Source organism: Periophthalmus magnuspinnatus, chromosome 22 (genome assembly GCF_009829125.3).
Source record: "Periophthalmus magnuspinnatus isolate fPerMag1 chromosome 22, fPerMag1.2.pri, whole genome shotgun sequence".
Classification (NCBI taxonomy): domain Eukaryota; kingdom Metazoa; phylum Chordata; class Actinopteri; order Gobiiformes; family Gobiidae; genus Periophthalmus; species Periophthalmus magnuspinnatus.
The window spans coordinates 603,522-626,388 of NC_047147.1; the positions used below are offsets into that span (position 1 = coordinate 603,522).

General features: G+C 43.9%; 1 protein-coding gene across 2 annotated transcripts in view; it reads right to left on the reverse strand.

Moving 5' to 3' along the window:
* Window positions 1–11,764, reverse strand: part of trim9 (tripartite motif containing 9) — a 71,674-nt gene extending 59,910 nt beyond the window's left edge. For both annotated transcript variants that reach the window (XM_033988873.2, XM_033988871.2), the window contains exon 1: window positions 10,894–11,764. In XM_033988873.2, the coding sequence (XP_033844764.1) occupies window positions 10,894–11,715 (822 nt within the window). In that variant the 5' untranslated portion in view covers window positions 11,716–11,764. The remainder of the gene's footprint in view (window positions 1–10,893) is intronic.
* Window positions 11,765–22,867: the final 11,103 nt, after the last annotated feature.

Sequence of the window (22,867 nt, forward strand, 5' to 3'; positions counted from 1 at the left end):
GGTCAGCGCTTCAGGTGTTATCATTTTAAATACCAGGCTAAAGTGTCTTCTGTTAAAGTCTCTGGAGACGCCTCGTAACCGCGGTATACGATCGCTGCCGCGCTGTGGGCTTGTGTTTCAGGAGGAAGCGGCCTGCCAGACAAGTGTGAGGGATAAACTGACACGTTTTGTTTAAATAGAACCACATAGAGACTAAAACCTAGGTTTAGACAGCTGCACAGAAAGAAATGCATCTGTGACCACCTCAGTGTGTCTCTATGTGTCTCTGTGTCTCTATGTGTCTCTATGTGTCTCTGTGTGTCTCTATGTGTCTCTGTGTCTCTATGTGTCTCTGTGTCTCTATGTGTCTGTGTCTCTATGTGTCTCTATGTGTCTCTGTGTCTCTATGTGTCTCTGTGTCTCTATGTGTCTCTATGTGTCTCTGTGTCTCTATGTGTCTCTATGTGTCTCTCTGTGCCTCTGTGTCTCTATGTGTCTCTGTGTCTCTATGTGTCTCTATGTGTCTCTGTGTCTCTATGTGTCTCTATGTGTCTCTGTGTCTCTATGTGTCTGTGTCTCTATGTGTCTCTATGTGTCTCTATGTGTCTCTGTGTCTCTATGTGTCTCTGTGTCTCTATGTGTCTCTATGTGTCTCTGTGTCTCTATGTGTCTCTATGTGTCTCTATGTGCCTCTGTGTCTCTATGTGTCTCTGTGTCTCTATGTGTCTCTGTGTCTCTATGTGTCTCTATGTGTCTCTGTGTCTCTATGTGTCTCTGTGTCTCTATGTGTCTCTATGTGTCTCTGTGTCTCTATGTGTCTCTATGTGTCTCTCTGTGTCTCTGTGTCTCTATGTGTCTCTGTGTGTCTCTATGTGTCTCTATGTGTCTCTGTGTCTCTATGTGTCTGTGTGTCTCTATGTGTCTCTATGTGTCTCTGTGTCTCTATGTGTCTCTATGTGTCTCTGTGTCTCTATGTGTCTCTATGTGTCTCTGTGTCTCTATGTGTCTCTATGTGTCTCTGTGTCTCTATGTGTCTCTGTGCCTCTGTGTCTCTATGTGTCTCTGTGTCTCTATGTGTCTCTATGTGTCTCTGTGTCTCTATGTGTCTCTATGTGTCTCTGTGTCTCTATGTGTCTCTGTGTCTCTATGTGTCTCTGTGTCTCTATGTGTCTCTATGTGTCTCTCTGTGTCTCTGTGTCTCTATGTGTCTCTGTGTGTCTCTATGTGTCTCTATGTGTCTCTGTGTCTCTATGTGTCTCTATGTGTCTCTATGTGTCTCTATGTGTCTCTATGTGTCTCTGTGTGTCTCTATGTGTCTCTGTGTCTCTATGTGTCTGTGTGTCTCTATGTGTCTCTGTGTCTGTGTGTCTATGTGTGTCTCTGTGACAACAAACCTAATAATGTATAGCACTAGCCCTAAGCCAGGTCTAAACCAGGACTGAACCAGGTCTAAACTAGGACTAAACCAGGACTAAACCAGGACTGTAACAGAACTAAACCAGGACTAAACAGGACTAAAGCAAGACTAAAGCAGGACTAAAGCAGGACTAAAGCAGGACTAAAGCAGGACTAAAGCAGGACTAAACAAGGACTATATCAGGACTAAACAAGGACTATATCAGGACTAAACCAGGACTAAAGCAGGACTAAAGCAGGACTAAAGCAAGACTAAAGCAGGACTAAACCAGGATTAACCAGGACTAAAGCAGGACTAAAGCAGGACTAAACAAGGACTATATCAGGACTAAACCAGGACTAAAGCAGGACTAAAGCAAAACGAAAGCAGGACTAAACCAGGACTAAAGCAGGACTAAAGCAGGACTAAACCAGGATTTACCAGGACTAAACCAGGACTAAACCAGGACTAAAGCAAGACTAAAGCCAGACTAAAGCAGGACTAAACAAGGACTATATCAGGACTATATCAGGACTAAAGCAGGACTAAAGCAGGACTAAAGCAGGACTACAGCAGGACTACAGCAGGACTAAAGCAGGACTAAACCAGGACTAAACCAGGACTAAACCAGGATTTACCAGGACTAAAGCAGGACTAAAGCAAGACTAAAGCAGGACTAAAGCAGGACTAAACCAGGATTTACCAGGACTAAAGCAGGACTAAAGCAAGACTAAAGCAGGACTAAAGCAGGACTAAAGCAGGACTAAAGCAGGATTTACCAGGACTAAAGCAGGACTAAAGCAGGACTAAAGCAGGATTTACCAGGACTAAAGCAGGACTAAAGCAGGACTAAAGCAAGACTAAAGCAGGACTAAACCAGGATTAACCAGGACTAAAGCAGGACTAAAGCAGGACTAAAGCAGGACTAAACCAGGACTAAACAAGGACTATATCAGGACTAAAGCAGGACTAAAGCAGGACTAAAGCAGGACTAAACCAGGACTAAACCAGGACTAAAGCAGGACTAAACCAGGACTAAAGCAGGACTAAACAAGGACTATATCAGGACTAAACCAGGACTAAAGCAGGACTAAAGCAGGACTAAACCAGGACTAAACCAGGACTAAAGCAGGACTAAACCAGGACTAAAGCAAGACTAAAGCAGGACTAAACCAGGACTAAAGCAGGACTAAAGCAGGACTAAACAAGGACTATATCAGGACTATATCAGGACTAAAGCAGGACTAAAGCAGGACTAAAGCAGGACTACAGCAGGACTACAGCAGGACTAAAGCAGGACTAAACCAGGACTAAACCAGGACTAAACCAGGATTTACCAGGACTAAAGCAGGACTAAAGCAAGACTAAAGCAGGACTAAAGCAGGACTAAACCAGGATTTACCAGGACTAAAGCAGGACTAAAGCAAGACTAAAGCAGGACTAAAGCAGGACTAAAGCAGGATTTACCAGGACTAAAGCAGGACTAAAGCAGGACTAAAGCAGGATTTACCAGGACTAAAGCAGGACTAAAGCAGGACTAAAGCAAGACTAAAGCAGGACTAAACCAGGATTAACCAGGACTAAAGCAGGACTAAAGCAGGACTAAAGCAGGACTAAACCAGGACTAAACAAGGACTATATCAGGACTAAAGCAGGACTAAAGCAGGACTAAAGCAGGACTAAACCAGGACTAAACCAGGACTAAAGCAGGACTAAACCAGGACTAAAGCAGGACTAAACAAGGACTATATCAGGACTAAACCAGGACTAAAGCAGGACTAAAGCAGGATTAAACCAGGACTAAACCAGGACTAAACCAGGACTAAAGCAGGACTAAACCAGGACTAAAGCAAGACTAAAGCAGGACTAAACCAGGACTAAACCAGGATTTACCAGGACTAAAGCAAGACTAAAGCAGGACTAAACCAAGATTTACCAGGACTAAAGCAGGACTAAAGCAAGACTAAAGCAGGACTAAAGCAGGACTAAACCAGGACTAAACCAGGACTAAAGCAAGACTAAAGCCAGACTAAAGCAGGACTAAACAAGGACTATATCAGGACTATATCAGGACTAAAGCAGGACTAAAGCAGGACTACAGCAGGACTAAAGCAGGACTACAGCAGGACTACAGCAGGACTACAGCAGGACTAAAGCAGGACTAAAGCAGGACTAAACCAGGACTAAACCAGGACTAAACCAGGATTTACCAGGACTAAAGCAGGACTAAAGCAAGACTAAAGCAGGACTAAAGCAGGACTAAACCAGGACTAAACCAGGATTTACCAGGACTAAAGCAGGACTAAAGCAAGACTAAAGCAGGACTAAAGCAGGACTAAAGCAGGACTAAAGCAAGACTAAAGCAGGGCTAAAGCAGGATTTACCAGGACTAAAGCAGGACTAAAGCAGGATTTACCAGGACTAAAGCAGGACTAAAGCAGGACTAAAGCAGGATTTACCAGGACTAAAGCAGGACTAAAGCAAGACTAAAGCAGGACTAAAGCAGGACTAAAGCAAGACTAAAGCAGGACTAAAGCAGGACTAAAGCAGGACTAAAACAGGACTAAAACAGGACTAAAGCAGGACTAAAGCAGGATTTACCAGGACTAAAGCAGGACTAAAGCAGGACTAAAGCAGGACTAAAGCAGGACTAAAGCAGGATTTACCAGGACTAAAGCAGGACTAAAGCAGGACTAAAGCAGGACTAAAGCAGGATTTACCAGGACTAAAGCAGGACTAAAGCAGGACTAAAGCAGGACTAAAGCAGGACTAAAGCAGGACTAAAGCAGAACTAAAGCAGGATTTACCAGGACTAAAGCAGGACTAAAGCAGGACTAAAGCAGGACTAAAGCAGGACTAAAGCAAGACTAAAGCAGGACTATATCAGGACTAAACCAGGACTACAGCAGGACTAAAGCAGGACTAAAGCAGGACTAAAGCAGGACTAAAGCAGGACTAAACCAGGATTAACCAGGACTAAAGCAGGACTAAAGCAAGACTAAAGCAGGACTAAAGCAGGACTAAACCAGGACTAAACCAGGACTAAACCAGGACTAAACCACACTGCATGAGCAGCAGTTTTGGAGACACACTGACCCAGCTGTCTATCACAAGTTTCCATGACCAAATATTGACAGTATGAAGCACAAGTACAAGTACAAGTGCAAGTACATGAAGTTGAAGTGTTGAGGCACAGTTCTATGGGAAAAATCTAGTTTGTTGAATGAATTATGCAGAGATTGAGAATTTCTTGTTCCTGTTTGAGTGGCCCTCAGAGAATCAGAGTCTGAGCCTCGAGCTAACGCTAAAATATTCAGGCTCAAACAGTAAAACATGGAGAATATGTCACAGCACAAACTCACTCTGCACAGACAGGAGACAAGCCTCTTCAGTACTCCCTAAAGTACATGCAAAATTACCAATTCTCTTCCCAAAAACTTCACTGGAAAGAACAGCGAGCAGCTAGTGGCTAACAGGGGTGAAAAGCCAGGAGAGACATTCGGCAAAATTCTCAGAGCTTCCAGGGCTAAACCAGGACTAAAGCAGTGTTCCTGAAGATTTGAGACAGGCTCCAAACAGTTCAGTTTAGCTGCATGCGACTGAAAGTGTTTTATTCTGCCTCTTCTCGTTTAATGTTCATTTTATGATGATTAGTTAAGATTATTTATGTTTTGATTTGTTGTATTGTGATTTTAATGTATTTCTTATTCTGTAAAACACTTTGAATTACTTTGTGTATGAATTTTGTGTATAAAATGTGCATTGCCTAATCTCCTGGCGTTGCTTTCACTCAGTGGCTCAGACAGATTGCAGTGAACACATAAATGCTCCATTCTTAAACCAGTTCTCGGCTTTAGCCCATAGCTAATATTTCAGAGTATCTCTTTATTACTGCTGTCCCACTGCTCCTCTCCCACGCCTCAGCTCCAAACCCATTAATCACCTGTAATTAGCTGTGAACACTAGGGGGCGATACATGTGTAATAATTAGGGTGGTTTGGGGGGATTTGGATGGCCTTTAGACATGACATCTGCGAAGAAACAAAGATAGTGGGAGCGGACACTGTGAAAGAAAAGACACCGTCAAAATAAAAGCACTGATGTAGATTTAAAGTCACAGGATGTAACAAACTTTTTTAACCATGACAAAAGCATGATTTTGATTTTGGTTCTGTTTATTGCACTGAAATCCTGTGTGCTTACTCTAGGTGGGCTTGCATTTCTACAAACCCTTATTTGTGCTGGAGTATGGTTTTAACTTTGTATTTCCATGGAATCATACAGGTGACGTGCCACCTCCACAAAGTCAAATACTAAAGGTCATGAGTTCTAATGTCGTTTCCTCGTCACAAACAGACCTGGAGTTGTGTTTTGTTTCATTCAGACATGTTTAACACACAAACCTGCATATTTAGGCTGAGTTCTTCTCTCAAACTGAAAACACTCTGTTCCACCTTGTGATGTTGTGTTACAACATTACATTACATTCCATTACATAACATTCCATTACACTACATTACACTACATTATATTAACTTATAAATATTTATTTGACTGTATATTTGTATATTGTTCCTCCAAGTCTTATTTTGCAGTGTGCGAGTGTGTATTGATTATATTGCTTACAATTTATACTGTATTGTATTATATTGCTTACATTTAATATTGTATTGTATTGTATTTCTCACTGTTTAGGGACTACAGATGGAAACTAGCTTTGGCTATAATCTGGTGCAAAGCATCTTTAATGTTTTTTGCACATTGTCCCTACCAAATAAACTAATAAATAAATAAATAAATGATGTCATCATGTGGTAATACAGGAAGTGCTCCACTGTGTTTTTAAACTCCATACACCTTCACTAGAATCATTTGGATCATTTCAGGTTTGGAATTTCCAATCTTTACCAAACTTTACTGAAGGAGCTGTTAACTTGAAAACTACCACTTCACGACATCACAAGGTGGCCTTTTGAGCTTTGGAGATATAGATGGACTAATAATAAAGTGTTACTCAAACATGTGTCAATGAAACAAAACACAACTCCGGGTCTGTTTTGAGGAGGGAACAGCATTAGAACATGACTTAAAGCTCACAAGAGTCAATTTTGTGTGATAATGGAGCTTTCAGATGAGTCTCACAGGCTACTCAAAGTGGGAAAAGTAACCAAACCCTTTAAGAGTGCTGTTACCTCAAGTACTCGTACGGTGTCAGAAAATTTCTCCATATCCATTTCTTAATATAATGTATAAATATAATTGCGTAATGTAAGTACTCCCCACCTCCGCTCACACATATAAGGCTCGAGTTCTGTTACACACTTATGAATTACACACTTGTGAATCAGATGAAAAAGGACAGATTTCTTGTACTGTTGCTCATTACAACTGAACACAAATACACGACAGCCCCTTTAACACCATGTTCTTAATGAATCTGACATAATTACACTCTTTACAAACCTTCTATTTACCCACTCGTCATAAATCCTCCCAGTGTCTCTCAGTCTTAATTAAAGCCGGCTGTGTAAAGGGCTGGAATGTCTCTGGGATTTCTTTGGGAATTCTTGTCGGAGCTCAGTGGTTTCCCAGACTACTCTTGGTGTTAAACTCCATGGAGACCAGATCATACACTGCACTAACTAACCCTGAAATGCTTGTGTTAAGAATGTTATGAAACTATTTAGTTCTGTTGATAGATTTAGAGGAATCTACTAAGTTTTTTTATATTACTTGACCATTTTGAAAGTCGTTTTGACTCGAAATCGGACGCTCCATTGCTGTGGGTTCATTAGGCGCATCATTCCAACAAGATGAGACTGAACTTAATTAAGAAACACGTGGAAGCAACAAAGCGAAGCATTATTTTTACAGAGCATGGAGACGATGGTTCAAGTCTTTAAAGAAGCCATACTGTGCTTGTGTTTGATACATTTAGTTCTAATCTGTGACAGTTGTGGATCATTATGTTATAATTTACATTTTAAATCACAACATTCATCAAAAATGACTTAATAAAAGCTGATGTCGCTGTAAACGTCATCACAACAAAGCGCCACATGCTGTCGGCACCCCCTATGGGTAGTTGCATATCAAGCTAACGAGACGCAGATTTTGTTTCATTTGCATCAAATGACTACGTGATGCTTATGATGATCTTAAGTAAGAAACAAAGATGGTGGGAGGTGACACTGAGAAAGAGGAAGCTGAGATAGCGTCAAAATAAAAGCACCGATGTAGATTTATAGCCACAGTGTGCAACTTTTTAACCATGAAATAAAAGCATGTTTTTGCATTTTGTTTGTGATTATTGAACTGAAAAAAGTAGTATTGGACTTCCATCTCCACAAACCCGTCTCCACCTGCTTGTTTCCATGGAAATGTTTCTACGCAACACTGCTGAGTCCTACATGTATCACCGATTAAGAAAATCAAACTGGAGAACCAAGTGAGTAAAGGACTAAACCGGGACTAAACCAAGTCTAAATCAGGTCTACACCAGGACTAAATCACATTTAAAACAGGATTAAACGAGTTCTAACTCAGGACTAAACCAGGACTAAACCAGACCTAAACCAGGACTAAACCAGGGCTAATCTGAATTCAGCTAATACTGCATACAAAACCGCTCTCAATTGTCTGCCCCGTCAAGCTTCATTCACATTTCCGTGTCTGTAAATAAACTTTGTTCAGACTTTACCCGAGTCTGAATCTTTGGTCCCCCCATCAGTCTTTACAACAGTTATTAAATGTGTTTCTTATCTGTTCACTCCTCCTACTGCAGACTGGAACAACGAACCAGGACCAAACAGGAACTAAACCAGGACTAAATCAGGTCTTAACCAAGATCCAAAGCACTCTTGACACATATGGACCACAGCAGAGCAGGAGAAGCCTCAGTCACACACCCACCCACGCACCCCCCCCCCCCCACACACACACACCCCCACCCACACACACACCCCCACACCCACACACACACACCCCCACCCCACCCACACACACACCCACACACCCCCACCCATACACCCACACACCCACATACACATTCTGAGCAGACATATATATACACACACGCGTGCGCGCGCACACACACACACACACACACCCCCACACACCCCCACACACCCACACACACACACACACATACTGCAATCACACTTGCACAAACTGGGACAAAACCAGGACTAGAAAAGACCCTAAATAGACCCTGACTACATCAGGACTAAACCAGGACTAAAAAAAGACCCTAACTACATCAGGATTAATCCAGGACTAGAAAAGACCCTAAATAGACCCTGACTACCTCAGGACTAAACCGGGGCCAATCCAGGACTAGCACAACACTGAAAACTCAGCACATTCTAATAATGATCTTTTAAAGGCACACTGTGTAACATTTATGACAGAGAGTGCTTATCTCCAGGAAGATGTTACTGCTTTGCCAATGAATGTTCCACAGTGTGGCATTACCTTATCTTCATAGGCACAAGCAGATGACACCACCAGACTAATTCACAAGTCAGACCTGTGGATGGATGGATTTAAAGAGCACATTTTCATTTTCCTGTGACCAATCCGAGGGTTCATGGTCCTGTTTAGGAGTTTGATTTTACATAAAAAGGTGAGAGTGACTGACTGACGTTGGCTAATGCTAATGCTAGCTAGCTTGTGACTGTATTGTTATTTGAGAGGGACTTGTTTAACAGCACAAATCAGCTCACCTGCTGTAATTCCAGCAAAATCAGTTCATTCTGGTCAGATTGTGTTAAAATAAGCTGAGATTAAAGTCTAACAAAGCCTCAGACAGAGGAGTGCCTCCAGTTAGCACCACACCCCTAGAGAATGATAACATCAGCTGAAAAGTATCAACTGAATAAATGCAAGATTGGTTTAACGACATACTATGGGATATTCGAGGCAATGCAATAACATATCCCTGGAGACAAGCATGAAGTATGTGTGTAAATAGTTCATCTCTCTCTCTTCCTCTCTCGTTTCCTCCATCTCTCCATCTCTGAAGCAGTGTCTTTACAGGTCAGGACTGAACAGGAAGCGCAAACCCCTCTCAACGTTTCACTACATCCCACGTTTCACCTCCTGCCTCCAAACTGCCTCCAAAAATAATACGACTCCTACAAACTCACTGTTGTTAGGTCCAAGAAAATACGAGGGAGCTCGGGTCAGGTCTTTTGGAGTGAGGTCATCTCTGAGAAGATGAGGACAAGTTTCCATCTATTTGACAATTGCTCCACTGAACTGTGACCAGAGATGATTGGAAAGAGGAGGTGAAATGGACTCTCTAAAGGCCAGATGTGAAGAATGGAGAGGTGAAAGAGAACAGGACTGACCCAAAGCAAATGATGACCATTAACCATCCACCTACAGAGGGATGTAGACAACAGGATTATCTACATCCCTCTGTCTCAAACCGGGACTAAACCAGGACTAAACCAGGTCCTAACCGGGAATAAACCAGGATTAAACCAGGTCTAATCCAGGACTAAAAGATTGCAGACCAAAGTGACTGAGGGGCATTGGCGTTTCAAAGGGTGCAAGCATAATAGGGAAACATTGTGATTATTAACACTGAGAGTCAATGTGCCCTTTTGCCCCAATATCTCAATATGATCCAACCACTGACATGTTCACTGACATGTTCACTGACATCTTCGTATGTAGAAAGGCAGAATACTTCACATCATCAAGCCATCTTAAGTCATGCAGTCTCACTTCTGGTCCAATCAGTTCTTCATAATAAAAAGCTGGTTACCTTGGAAACCACTGATGCGGCCCAATTAATCGACTATACGACAAGTCACTACATTCATAAATCTCTGGGGTCTTTCCGTCAGTGCCTTGGCAGAACTCAGGCATCTCCAAAAGTATTCAGAATTTGTTCCATTAACCATAAAAACACTTCACAAACATGACTAATATCCTGTCTCTGTTGTTTATATGAGCGACACGAGGACCTGGCAGAGCCTTTAACCGACTAACAGCACATCACTTTGAATCAGAGCTGTCCGCGTGCGCACATCACTTTAAATCAGAGCTGTGCGCGTGCGCACATCACTTTAAATCAGAGCTGTGCGCGTGCGCACATCACTTTAAATCAGAGCTGTGCGCGTGCGCACATCACTTTAAATCAGAGCTGTGCGCGTATCATTTTGAATCAGAGCTGTGCGCGTGCGTAAAGGGGGCAGTGTTATTGGCGCTCTGCTGCTGGCGCTTCACTGTGAACAGAATATCAAACAGAAGAGACTGCAGCGCGAGGACACCATCCTCCTGCGCGTGCCTCACTAAAGCCTGTGGCTTTAGACCCACGCGCACAGAACACTCTTATTCTGTAAGCCTGTGGTAGTGCGCGTGTTGTGAGTGTGCAGTGTATAATAATTCATTCACGATGTTGACCTGGAGATGTCCTTCTCTCTGTGACAGTCTGGCGCACACCTGTTGCGCTCTGCCTGGATTAAAGACTTTGTTTTGACACACAGCACTGACGCAGACGCACGTACCTTGTGCAGTTTCCACATGGCGCCCAGGGCTTTGACCTCGTGCGTGCCGTGCTTGCCCTCCTCGAGGCACTGGTAGCACACCGGGGTCTTGCACTGGACGCAGTACATGCTGAGGTTCTCCAGCTCGTGCTCGGTGCACGTGGAGATCTTGCGAGGGCTCGTGCGCCGACTAATGCGCCCCTGGGCCGGTGGCACGAGGCGGTGTTTGGCCAGAGGTCCGCGCGGCGGGTGACAGCGCAGGCGGCATGGGTCGCAGTAGAACACGTCGCACTGTTCGCACATGACCGTGGCCTCCGTGGGGGTTTTCTCACACAGCTGACACCGTAGCGCCGCCGCTTTGCTCTGCTGGTACCGGTCCACCACCGCCTCCAGAACGCGGTTCCGCGGGAAGCCGCGCAGCCCGCGCTCATCCAGCGTCAGGCTGCGGTGGCACTGCGGGCACGTGATGCAGGAGTTCCGCGGCACTGGCGTCAGAGCCCCGGGCGGATGGGGCATCAGGTGCTGAGGGGCTGCGGGGGGAAACACTCGGACCCCGTTTGGAGACTTCTGGCACGGTGTAGTGGGCGCGCTCACAAAGCCCCCGTAGGACCCGTAGCCACTGTCCGCCTCGCTGTACAGGCTCATCTTGTCCAGGTCCAGATAGTCATAATCCGACACCGCGGAGCCTGACGCGCGGCTCTGAGGCGACTCCGCGTCCGGGGTCTGCACGAGGATGTTCCGCGCGCACGCCAGGCAGAGGTTGTGGGAGCACGGGAGGATGATGGGCTCGCGGAAAAACGAGCCGCACACCGGGCACTTGAGCTCCTCCTCCATCTCCTCCATGGCTCTGCTCTGCGGAGCGCCGGGGTTCGTCCGGGACTGAATCTTGCTTTAGAGTGGGAGCTCAGGTCCAGCCCTGGCCTGATCCTGCTGCAGCTCTGTTTGGTCCGGGTTTAATCCGGGTTTAGTCCTGGTTTGGTCCCGGTTTGGTCCCGGGGCAGAGACGTGTAGTCCTCGCGCGTCCTGTGAGTCTGTGAGCGTCTAACCTTGAGCTCGAGGCAGACAGTGCTCGAGCTCGTCTATGATTGGTCAGATCCGTGTGTAGCGCTGGGACTGAGCTGTGATTGGACGAGCAGCGGATTTCCATAAACCATTGGACAGATGAATAATGAGCTTTAAGACAGAGCAGCATTTTAGGCTCGTCTGAGAGTCTCAATGAAGCGGATTATCACACTGACGTGTCTGTAAGTAACGAAATAAGTAACGTAACAAGTAACGACGCGTCCGCGCAGGCACAGCGCGCTGGTCAGGGGCTCAAACCAGCACTTTCACTTTCACTCTAATTGAGTTCAGTCTGTATAAACCACAGATCAGTTATTGAAGTATGGGGGTGATGTGTTATGCCCAAAGGCACAAGGGCATAATGGATGGAGCGGGATCAAATACTCATCACTGAACCAGCTGGTCTGTTATTAATGCCACAGACCTGAAATACTGCACATTACACAGAACAAAATGACAACTTTCACTTTAGTATTTAGTAGTAACAGTAGTAGTAATAGTAGTAGTAGGAGGAGGAGGAGGAGAAGGAGGAAGAGGAGGAGCAGGAGGAGGATGACTTTACTGGAGTAGACTGTATCATTTCACTCTCCTCTACACCCAGCCTTGTTAAAGGCCGCTGGTTGTGAGCAATACAACAAGTATAAAGGCACACTACGTAACATTTCTAGTGGTCTGTCATGTGGTTGTCTGTAGAGATGTATTTGTTTCGTCTAGAATGTTCCATATTGCCATTTGGGGTATTCTATTATGCAGCATTAACGCTGCTCTACCGGATTTTTTAAAACTGGTTCATTTGAACCAGTTTGCAGCGGCCCAAATTTCTCACTGACCTTATGCATTCACAGCATCGTCATTACTCACCATGATGACTTTAGAAGTGCTTTTCACAACTTTTAGAAGTCAAAGTGGAGTTTTGCTAACAACAACTAACATGCTAATGTGCACACGGTGGACTTATTTTGACTTTAAGAACTGCCAATGCAATATATGGAAAAAATCAGATATAAGGCCTTTAACTGTTTTTAACAAGCAGCTGATGCCACTAGACCAAGTTGAGGGTCAGATCTGTGGAGAGCTGGCTCACAGTGTGAATGCATGTTTCAAATGTTTGCTGTAACTGAATTAACACAAAAGTAATAAGAAAAGTTCCATAGCTCAGCTTTATTGTCCTATCCCCTGTGAGCTCAGTCTTATGTCTGCTCTATGTACCTTGTTCATTTAAATACCTCTGCGGCGGGCCAGGCTGCCATGGCAACAGGTGTCCTATGACACTTGAGCTCATTTAAACAGCAGAGAGCCGCGGAGCTGGATAGGACGCTCTGATTACATTTACATCTCCTCCACAGCAGAGACCATGTCAGCACCTCCTACACCTGAAGGCTCAAGTTCACTAAGTACTCAAGACTAAACCAGGACTAAACCAGGACTAAACAAGGACTAAACCAGGACTAAACCAGGACTAAACCAGGACTAAACAAGGACTAAACCAAGACTAAACCAGGACTAAACCAGAACTAAACCAGAACTAAACCAGGACTAAACCCGAACTAAACCAGGACTAAACCAGGACTAAACCAGAACTAAACCAGAACTAAACCAGGACTAAACAAAGACTAAACCAGGACTAAACCAGGACTAAACCAGAACTAAACCAGGACTAAACCAGGACTAAACCAGAACTAAACCAGAACTAAACCAGGACTAAACCAGAACTAAACCAGGACTAAACCAGGACTAAACCAGAACTAAACCAGGACTAAACCCGAACTAAACCAGGACTAAACCAGAACTAAACCAGGACTAAACCAGGACTAAACCAGGACTAAACAAGAACTAAACCAGGACTAAACCAGAACTAAACCAGGACTAAACCAGGACTAAACCAGAACTAAACCAGAACCAAACCAGGACTAAACCAGAACTAAACCAGAACTAAACCAGAACCAAACCAGGACTAAACCCGAACTAAACCAGGACTAAACCAGAACTAAACAAGAACTAAACCAAGACTAAACCAGGACTAAACCAGGACTAAACAAGGACTAAACCAGGACTAAACCAGGACTAAACCAGAACTAAACCAGAACTAAACCAGGACTAAACCCGAACTAAACCAGGACTAAACCAGAACTAAACAAGAACTAAACCAAGACTAAACCAGGACTAAACCAGAACTAAACCAGAACTAAACCAGAACTAAACCAGGACTAAACCAGAACTAAACCATGACTAAACCAGGACTAAACCAGGACTAAACCAGTACTAAACCTGAAATAAACCAGAACTAAACCAGGACTAAACAAGGACTAAACAAGGACTAAACCAGGACTAAACCAGGACTAAACCAGGACTAAACAAGGACTAAACCAAGACTAAACCAGGACTAAACCAGAACTAAACCAGAACTAAACCAGGACTAAACCCGAACTAAACCAGGACTAAACCAGGACTAAACCAGAACTAAACCAGAACTAAACCAGGACTAAACAAAGACTAAACCAGGACTAAACCAGGACTAAACCAGAACTAAACCAGGACTAAACCAGGACTAAACCAGAACTAAACCAGAACTAAACCAGGACTAAACCAGAACTAAACCAGGACTAAACCAGGACTAAACCAGAACTAAACCAGGACTAAACCCGAACTAAACCAGGACTAAACCAGAACTAAACCAGGACTAAACCAGGACTAAACCAGGACTAAACAAGAACTAAACCAGGACTAAACCAGAACTAAACCAGGACTAAACCCGAACTAAACCAGAACTAAACCAGGACTAAACCAGGACTAAACCAGAACTAAACCAGAACCAAACCAGGACTAAACCAGAACTAAACCAGAACTAAACCAGAACCAAACCAGGACTAAACCCGAACTAAACCAGGACTAAACCAGAACTAAACAAGAACTAAACCAAGACTAAACCAGGACTAAACCAGGACTAAACAAGGACTAAACCAGGACTAAACCAGGACTAAACCAGAACTAAACCAGAACTAAACCAGGACTAAACCCGAACTAAACCAGGACTAAACCAGAACTAAACAAGAACTAAACCAAGACTAAACCAGGACTAAACCAGAACTAAACCAGAACTAAACCAGAACTAAACCAGGACTAAACCAGAACTAAACCATGACTAAACCAGGACTAAACCAGGACTAAACCAGTACTAAACCTGAAATAAACCAGAACTAAACCAGGACTAAACCAGAACTAAACCAGAACTAAACCAGGACTAAACCAGGACTAAACCAGGACTAAACCAGGACTAAACAAGGACAAAACCAGGACTAAACCAGGACTAAACCAGAACTAAACCAGAACTAAACCAGGACTAAACCCGAACTAAACCAGGACTAAACCAGGACTAAACCAGAACTAAACCAGAACTAAACCAGGACTAAACAAAGACTAAACCAGGACTAAACCAGGACTAAACCAGAACTAAACCAGGACTAAACCAGGACTAAACCAGAACTAAACCAGAACTAAACCAGGACTAAACCAGGACTAAACCCGAACTAAACCAGGACTAAACCCGAACTAAACCAGGACTAAACCAGAACTAAACCAGGACTAAACCAGGACTAAACCAGGACTAAACAAGAACTAAACCAGGACTAAACCAGAACTAAACCAGGACTAAACCCGAACTAAACCAGAACTAAACCAGGACTAAACCAGGACTAAACCAGAAATAAACCAGAACCAAACCAGGACTAAACCAGAACTAAACCAGAACTAAACCAGAACCAAACCAGGACTAAACCAGAACTAAACCAGAACCAAACCAGGACTAAACCAGGACTAAACCAGAACTAAACCAGGACTAAACCCGAACTAAACCAGGACTAAACCAGAACTAAACCAGGACTAAACCAGGACTAAACCAGGACTAAACCAGAACTAAACCGGAACCAAACCAGGACTAAACCAGGACTAAACCAGAACCAAACCAGGACTAAACCAGAACTAAACCAGGACCAAACCAGGACTAAACCAGGACTAAACCAGAACTAAACCAGAACAAAACCAGGACTAAACCAGGACAAAACCAGGACTAAACCAGAACTAAACCAGGACTAAACCAGAACTAAACCAGAACTAAACCAGGACTAAACCAGAACTAAACCAGAACTAAACCAGAACTAAACCAGGACTAAACCAGAACTAAACCAGGACTAAACCAAGACTAAACCAGGACTAAACCAGGACTAAACCAGGACTAAACCAGAACTAAACCAGAACAAAACCAGAACCAAACCAGAACCAAACCAGGACTAAACCATTACTAAACCAGAACTAAACCAGAACCAAACCAGGACTAAACCAGAACTAAACCAGAACAAAACCAGAACTAAACCAGGACTAAACCAGGACTAAACCATTACTAAAGCAGAACTAAACCAAGACTAAACCAAGACTAAACAGGATTAAATCAGGACTAAACCAGAACTAAACCAGGACTAAACCAGGACTAAACCAGAACTAAACCAGAACTAAACCAGGACTAAACCAGGACTAAACCATTACTAAAGCAGAACTAAACCAGGACTAAACCAGAACTAAACCAAAACTAAACCAGAACTAAACCAGGACTAAACCAGGACTAAACCAGAACTAAAGCAGGAGTAAAGCAGAACTAAACCAAGACTAAACCAGGACTAAACCAGGACTAAACCAGGACTAAACCAGAACTAAACCAGGACTAAACCAGAACTAAACAAGAAGTAAACCAAGACTAAACCAGGACTAAACCAGGACTAAACCAGAACTAAACCAGTACTAAACCAGAACTAAACCAGGACTAAACCAGAACTAAACCAGAACTAAACCAGAACTTAACCAGGGCTAAACCAGAACTAAACCAGAACTAAACTAGGACTAAACCAAGACTAAACCAGAACTAAACCAGGACTAAACCAGAACTAAACCAGGACTAAACCAGGACTAAACCAGGACTAAACCAGAACTAAACCAGGACTAAACCAGAACTAAACCAGAACTAAATCAGAACTAAACAAGAACCAAACCAGGACTAAGCCAGAACTAAACCAGGACTAAACCAGGACTAAACCAGAACTAAACCAGAACCAAACCAGGACTAAACCAGAACTAAACCAGGACTAAACCAGAAATAAACCAGAACTAAATCAGAACTAAAACAGAACCAAACCAGGACTAAACCAGAACTAAACTAGGACTAAACCAGAACTAAACCAGGACTAAACCAGAACTAAACCAGGACTAAATCAGGACTAAACCAGAACTAAACCAGAACTAAACCAGAACTAAACCAGGACTAAACCAGGACTAAACCATGACTAAACCAGGACTAAAGCAGAACTAAACCAAGACTGAACCAAGACTAAACCAGGACTAAACCAGGACTAAACCAGAACTAAACCAGGACTAAACCAGGACTAAACCAGGACTAAACCAAGACTAAACCAGGACTAAACCAGAACTAAACCTGGACTAAACCAGAACTAAACCAGGACTAAACCAAGACTAAACCAGGACTAAACCAGAACTAAACCAGGACTAAACCAGAACTAAACCAGAACTAAACCAGGACTAAACCAGAACTAAAGCAGGAGTAAAGCAGAACTAAACAAGAACTAAACCAAGACTAAACCAGGACTAAACCAGAACTAAACCAGAACTAAACCAGAACTAAACCAGGACTAAACCAGAACTAAACCATGACTAAACCATGACTAAACCAGGACTAAACCAGGACTAAACCAGTACTAAACCAGAACTAAACCAGAACTAAACCAGAACTAAACCAGAACTAAACCAGGACTAAACCAGAACTAAACCAGAACTAAACCAGGACTAAACCAGGACTAAACCAGAACTAAAGCAGGAGTAAAGCAGAACTAAACAAGGACTAAACCAACACTAAACCAGGACTAAACCAGAACTAAACCAGGACTAAAGCAGAACTGAACAAGAACCAAACCAAGACTAAACCAGGACTAAACCAGAACTAAACCAGAACTAAACCAGAACTAAACCAGGACTAAACCAGAACTAAACCAGGACTAAACCAGGAGTAAACCAGAACTAAACCAGAAATAAACCAGGACTAAACAGGACTAAACCAGGACTAAAGCAGAACTAAACCAGAACCAAACCAGGACTAAAACAGGACTAAAACAGAACTAAACCAGAACTAAACCAGGACTAAACCAGAACTAAACCAGAACTAAACCAGGACTAAACCAGGACTAAACCAGAACTAAATCAGGACTAAACCAGAACTAAACCAGGACTAAACCAAGACTAAACCAGGACTAAACCAGAACTAAACCAGGACTAAACCAGGACTAAACCAGAACTAAACCAGAACTAAACCAGGACTAAACCAGAACTAAAGCAGGAGTAAAGCAGAACTAAACAAGAACTAAACCAAGACTAAACCAGGACTAAACCAGAACTAAACCAGAACTAAACCAGAACTAAACCATGACTAAACCAGGACTAAACCAGGACTAAACCAGTACTAAACTAGAACTAAACCAGAACTAAACCAGGACTAAACCAGAACTAAACCAGAACTAAACCAGGACTAAACCAGGACTAAACCAGAACTAAACCAGAACTAAACCAGGACTAAACCAGGACTAAACCAGAACTAAAGCAGGAGTAAAGCAGAACTAAACAAGAACTAAACCAGGACTAAACCAGAACTAAACCAGGACTAAACCAGGACTAAACCAGTACTAAAGCAGGACTAAACCAGAACTAAACCAGAACTAAACCAGGACTAAACCAGAGCTAAATCAGGACTAAACCAGAACTAAACAAGGACTAAACCAACACTAAACCAGGACTAAACCAGAACTAAACCAGGACTAAAGCAGAACTAAACAAGAACTAAACCAGGACTAAACCAGAACTAAACCAGGACTAAACCAGGACTAAACCAGTACTAAAGCAGGACTAAACCAGAACTAAACCAGAACTAAACCAGGACTAAACCAGAGCTAAATCAGGACTAAACCAGAACTAAACCAGGACTAAACCAAGACTAAACCAGGACTAAACCAGAACTAAACCAGGACTAAACCAGGACTAAACCAGAACTAAACCAGAACTAAACCAGGACTAAACCAGAACTAAAGCAGGAGTAAAGCAGAACTAAACAAGGACTAACCCAAGACTAAACCAGGACTAAACCAGGACTAAACCAGAACTAAACCAGGACTAAAGCAGAACTAAACAAGAACTAAACCAAGACTAAACCAGGACTAAACCAGAACTAAACCAGAACTAAACCAGAACTAAACCAGGACTAAACCAGAACTAAACCATGACTAAACCAGGACTAAACCAGGACTAAACCAGTACTAAACCAGAACTAAACCAGAACTAAACCAGGACTAAACCAGAACTAAATCAGAACTAAACCAGGACTAAACCAGGACTAAACCAGAACTAAAGCAGGAGTAAAGCAGAACTAAACAAGAACCAAACCAAGACTAAACCAGGACTAAACCAGAACTAAACCAGAACTAAACCAGAACTAAACCAGGACTAAACCAGTACTAAAGCAGGACTAAACCAGAACTAAACCAGAACTAAACCAGGACTAAACCAGGACTAAACCAGGACTAAACCAGGACTAAATCAGGACTAAACCAGGACTAAACCAGGACTAAAGCAGAACTAAACAAGGACTAAACCAGGACTAAAGCAGTACTAAACCAGAACTAAACCAGGACTAAACCAGGACTAAACCAGAACTAAACCAGAATTAAACCAGGACTAAACCAGGACTAAACCAGAACTAAACCAGGACTAAACCAGGAATAAACCAGAACTAAACCAGAACTAAACCAGGACTAAACCAGAACTAAACCAGAACTAAATCAGGACTAAACCAGGACTAAACCAGGACTAAACCAGAACTAAACCAGGACTAAACCAGGACTAAACCAGGACTAAACCAGGACTAAACTAGAACTAAACCAGGACTAAACCAGGACTAAACCAGGACCAATCCAGGACCAAACCAGGACTCAACCTGGACTGAACCAGGACTAAACCAGAACTAAACCAGAACTAAACCAAAACTAAACCAGGACTAATCCAGGACCAAACCAGAACCAAACCAGGACCAAACCAGGACCAAACTACGTGCAAACTACGACCAAACCACGACTAAACCAGGACTAATCCAGGACAAAACCAGAACCAAACCAGGACCAAACCAGGACCAAACTACGTGCAAACTACGACCAAACCACGACTAAACCAGGACTAATCCAGGACAAAACCAGGACTCAACCCGGACTAAACCAGAACTAAACCAGAACTAAACCAGGACTAAACCAGAACTAAACCAGGACTAAACCAGGACTAAACCAGAACTAAACCAGGACTAATCCAGGACCAAACCAGGACTCAACCCGAACTAAACCAGGACTAAACCAGGACTAAACCAGGACTAAACCAGAGCTAAACCAGGACTAAACCAGGACCAAACTATGACCAAATCAGGACTAAACCTGGACTAAACAAGGACCAAACAGGACTAAACCTGGACTAAACCAGGGCTAAACCAGGACTTTACCAGGACTAACTCAGGATTAAACCAGGACTAAACCAGGACTAAACCAGGACCAAACCAGGACCAAACCAGGACCAAACTATGACCAAATCAGGACTAAACCTGGACTAAACAAGGACCAAACAGGACTAAACCTGGACTAAACCAGGACTTTACCAGGAATAAATAGAACTAATTCAGGATTAAACCATGACTAAACCAGGACTAAACCTGGACCAGACCAGGACCAAACCGAGTGTAAACTCGGATCAAACCAGGACCAAACCAAGTCTAAACCAGGGCTAAACCAGGACCCAACAAAGATAAAACCGAGTCTAAACCAGAACCAAACCCGGATCAGTCTAAACCAGGAGCAAACCAGTACCACACCGAGTCTAAACCAGGGCTAAACCAGGACTAAACCTGGACCAAATCAGACCCAAACCAGGAACAAAGCAGGACCGAACCAGGACCAAACCAGGACCAAACCAGGAACAAAGCAGGACCGAACCAGGACCAAACCAGGACCAAACCAGGGCCAAACAAGCACCAACCTAGGATCAAACCAGGACCAAACCAGGACCAAACCAGGACCAAACCGGGACCAAACCAGGACCAAACCGAGTCTAAACCCGGATCAAACCAGGTCCAAACCAAGTCTAAACCAGGGCTAAACCAGGACCAAACAAGGATCAAACCGAGTCTAAACCAGGACCAAACCGAGTCTAAACCAGGGCTAAACCAGGACTAAACCTGGACCAAATCAGACCCAAACCAGGACCAAACCAGGAACAAAGCAGGACCGAACCAGGACCAAACCAGGACCAAATCAGGACCAAACAAGCACCAACCTAGGACCAAACCAGGACCAAACCAGGACCAAATCAGGACCAAACCAAGACCAAACCAGGACCAAAGTAGGACCCATCCAGGACCAAACCAGTTCCTTTGGATGCTCCTCTTCCTCTTGCCTCCTTCTCTGTTCTCTCAGTTCCTCTGGATCTTCCTCCTCCTCTGTTTTCTCAGTTCCTCTGGGTCATCCTCCTCTCTTCTCTCTCCTCCTCCTCTGTTTTCTCAGTTCCTCTGGATCCTCCTCCTCCTCTGTTTTCTCAGTTCCTCTGGATCCTCCTCCTCCTCTGTTTTCTCAGTTCCTCTGGATCATCCTCCTCTCTCCTCTCTCCTCCTCCTCTGTTCTCTCAGTTCCTCTGGATCATCCTCCTCTCTCCTCTCTCCTCCTCCTCTGTTTTCTCAGTTCCTCTGGATCCTCCTCCTCCTCTGTTTTCTCAGTTCCTCTGGATCCTCCTCCTCCTCTGTTTTCTCAGTTCCTCTGGGTCATCCTCCTCTCTCCTCTCTCCTCCTCCTCTGTTCTCTCAGTTCCTCTGGGTCATCCTCCTCTCTCCTCTCTCCTCCTCCTCTGTTCTCTCAGTTCCTCTGGGTCATCCTCCTCTCTCCTCTCTCCTCCTCCTCTGTTTTCTCAGTTCCTCTGGATCCTCCTCCTCCTCTGTTTTCTCAGTTCCTCTGGGTCATCCTCCTCTCTCCTCTCTCCTCCTCCTCTGTTCTCTCAGTTCCTCTGGGTCATCCTCCTCTCTCCTCTCTCCTCCTCCTCTGTTTTCTCAGTTCCTCTGGGTCATCCTCCTCTCTCCTCTCTCCTCCTCCTCTGTTCTCTCAGTTCCTCTGGGTCATCCTCCTCTCTCCTCTCTCCTCCTCCTCTGTTCTCTCAGTTCCTCTGGGTCATCCTCCTCTCTCCTCTCTCCTCCTCCTCTGTTTTCTCAGTTCCTCTGGATCCTCCTCCTCCTCTGTTTTCTCAGTTCCTCTGGGTCATCCTCCTCTCTCCTCTCTCCTCCTCCTCTGTTCTCTCAGTTCCTCTGGGTCATCCTCCTCTCTCCTCTCTCCTCTTCCTCTGTTTTCTCAGTTCCTCTGGGTCATCCTCCTCTCTCCTCTCTCCTCCTCCTCTGTTCTCTCAGTTCCTCTGGCTCTGTACAAACAGTCGTGTGTTTACTCTGAGCCTGTGGCATCCTGCTGTGAGGATGAGCTCAGATGGAGGATTTGGGGAGAGATTTGGTAAATCTTTTGTAAATATCCAAAACTCATCATTCAAAAATCAAATCTTTATTCATCATTTATGTTATAAGAATGTGGATTTTGGGACTGAGACCGCAGAATGTTAAACTCCCAGACACAGGGCAGGAGCCACTTTTACCTTTAGACAGAAGGACTAAAGGAGGAGTGGAGAAGGGGCTGAAGGAGAGTGTGAGGAGGAAGAGGCTCCTGCTCCCTCCTCTTTTTCTTCTTCCTCCTTTTCCTCCCCCTCATCCTCTTCCACCTCTTCTTCCTCTTCCTGATGTCCTCCCTGTGCTCCTGTAGCAG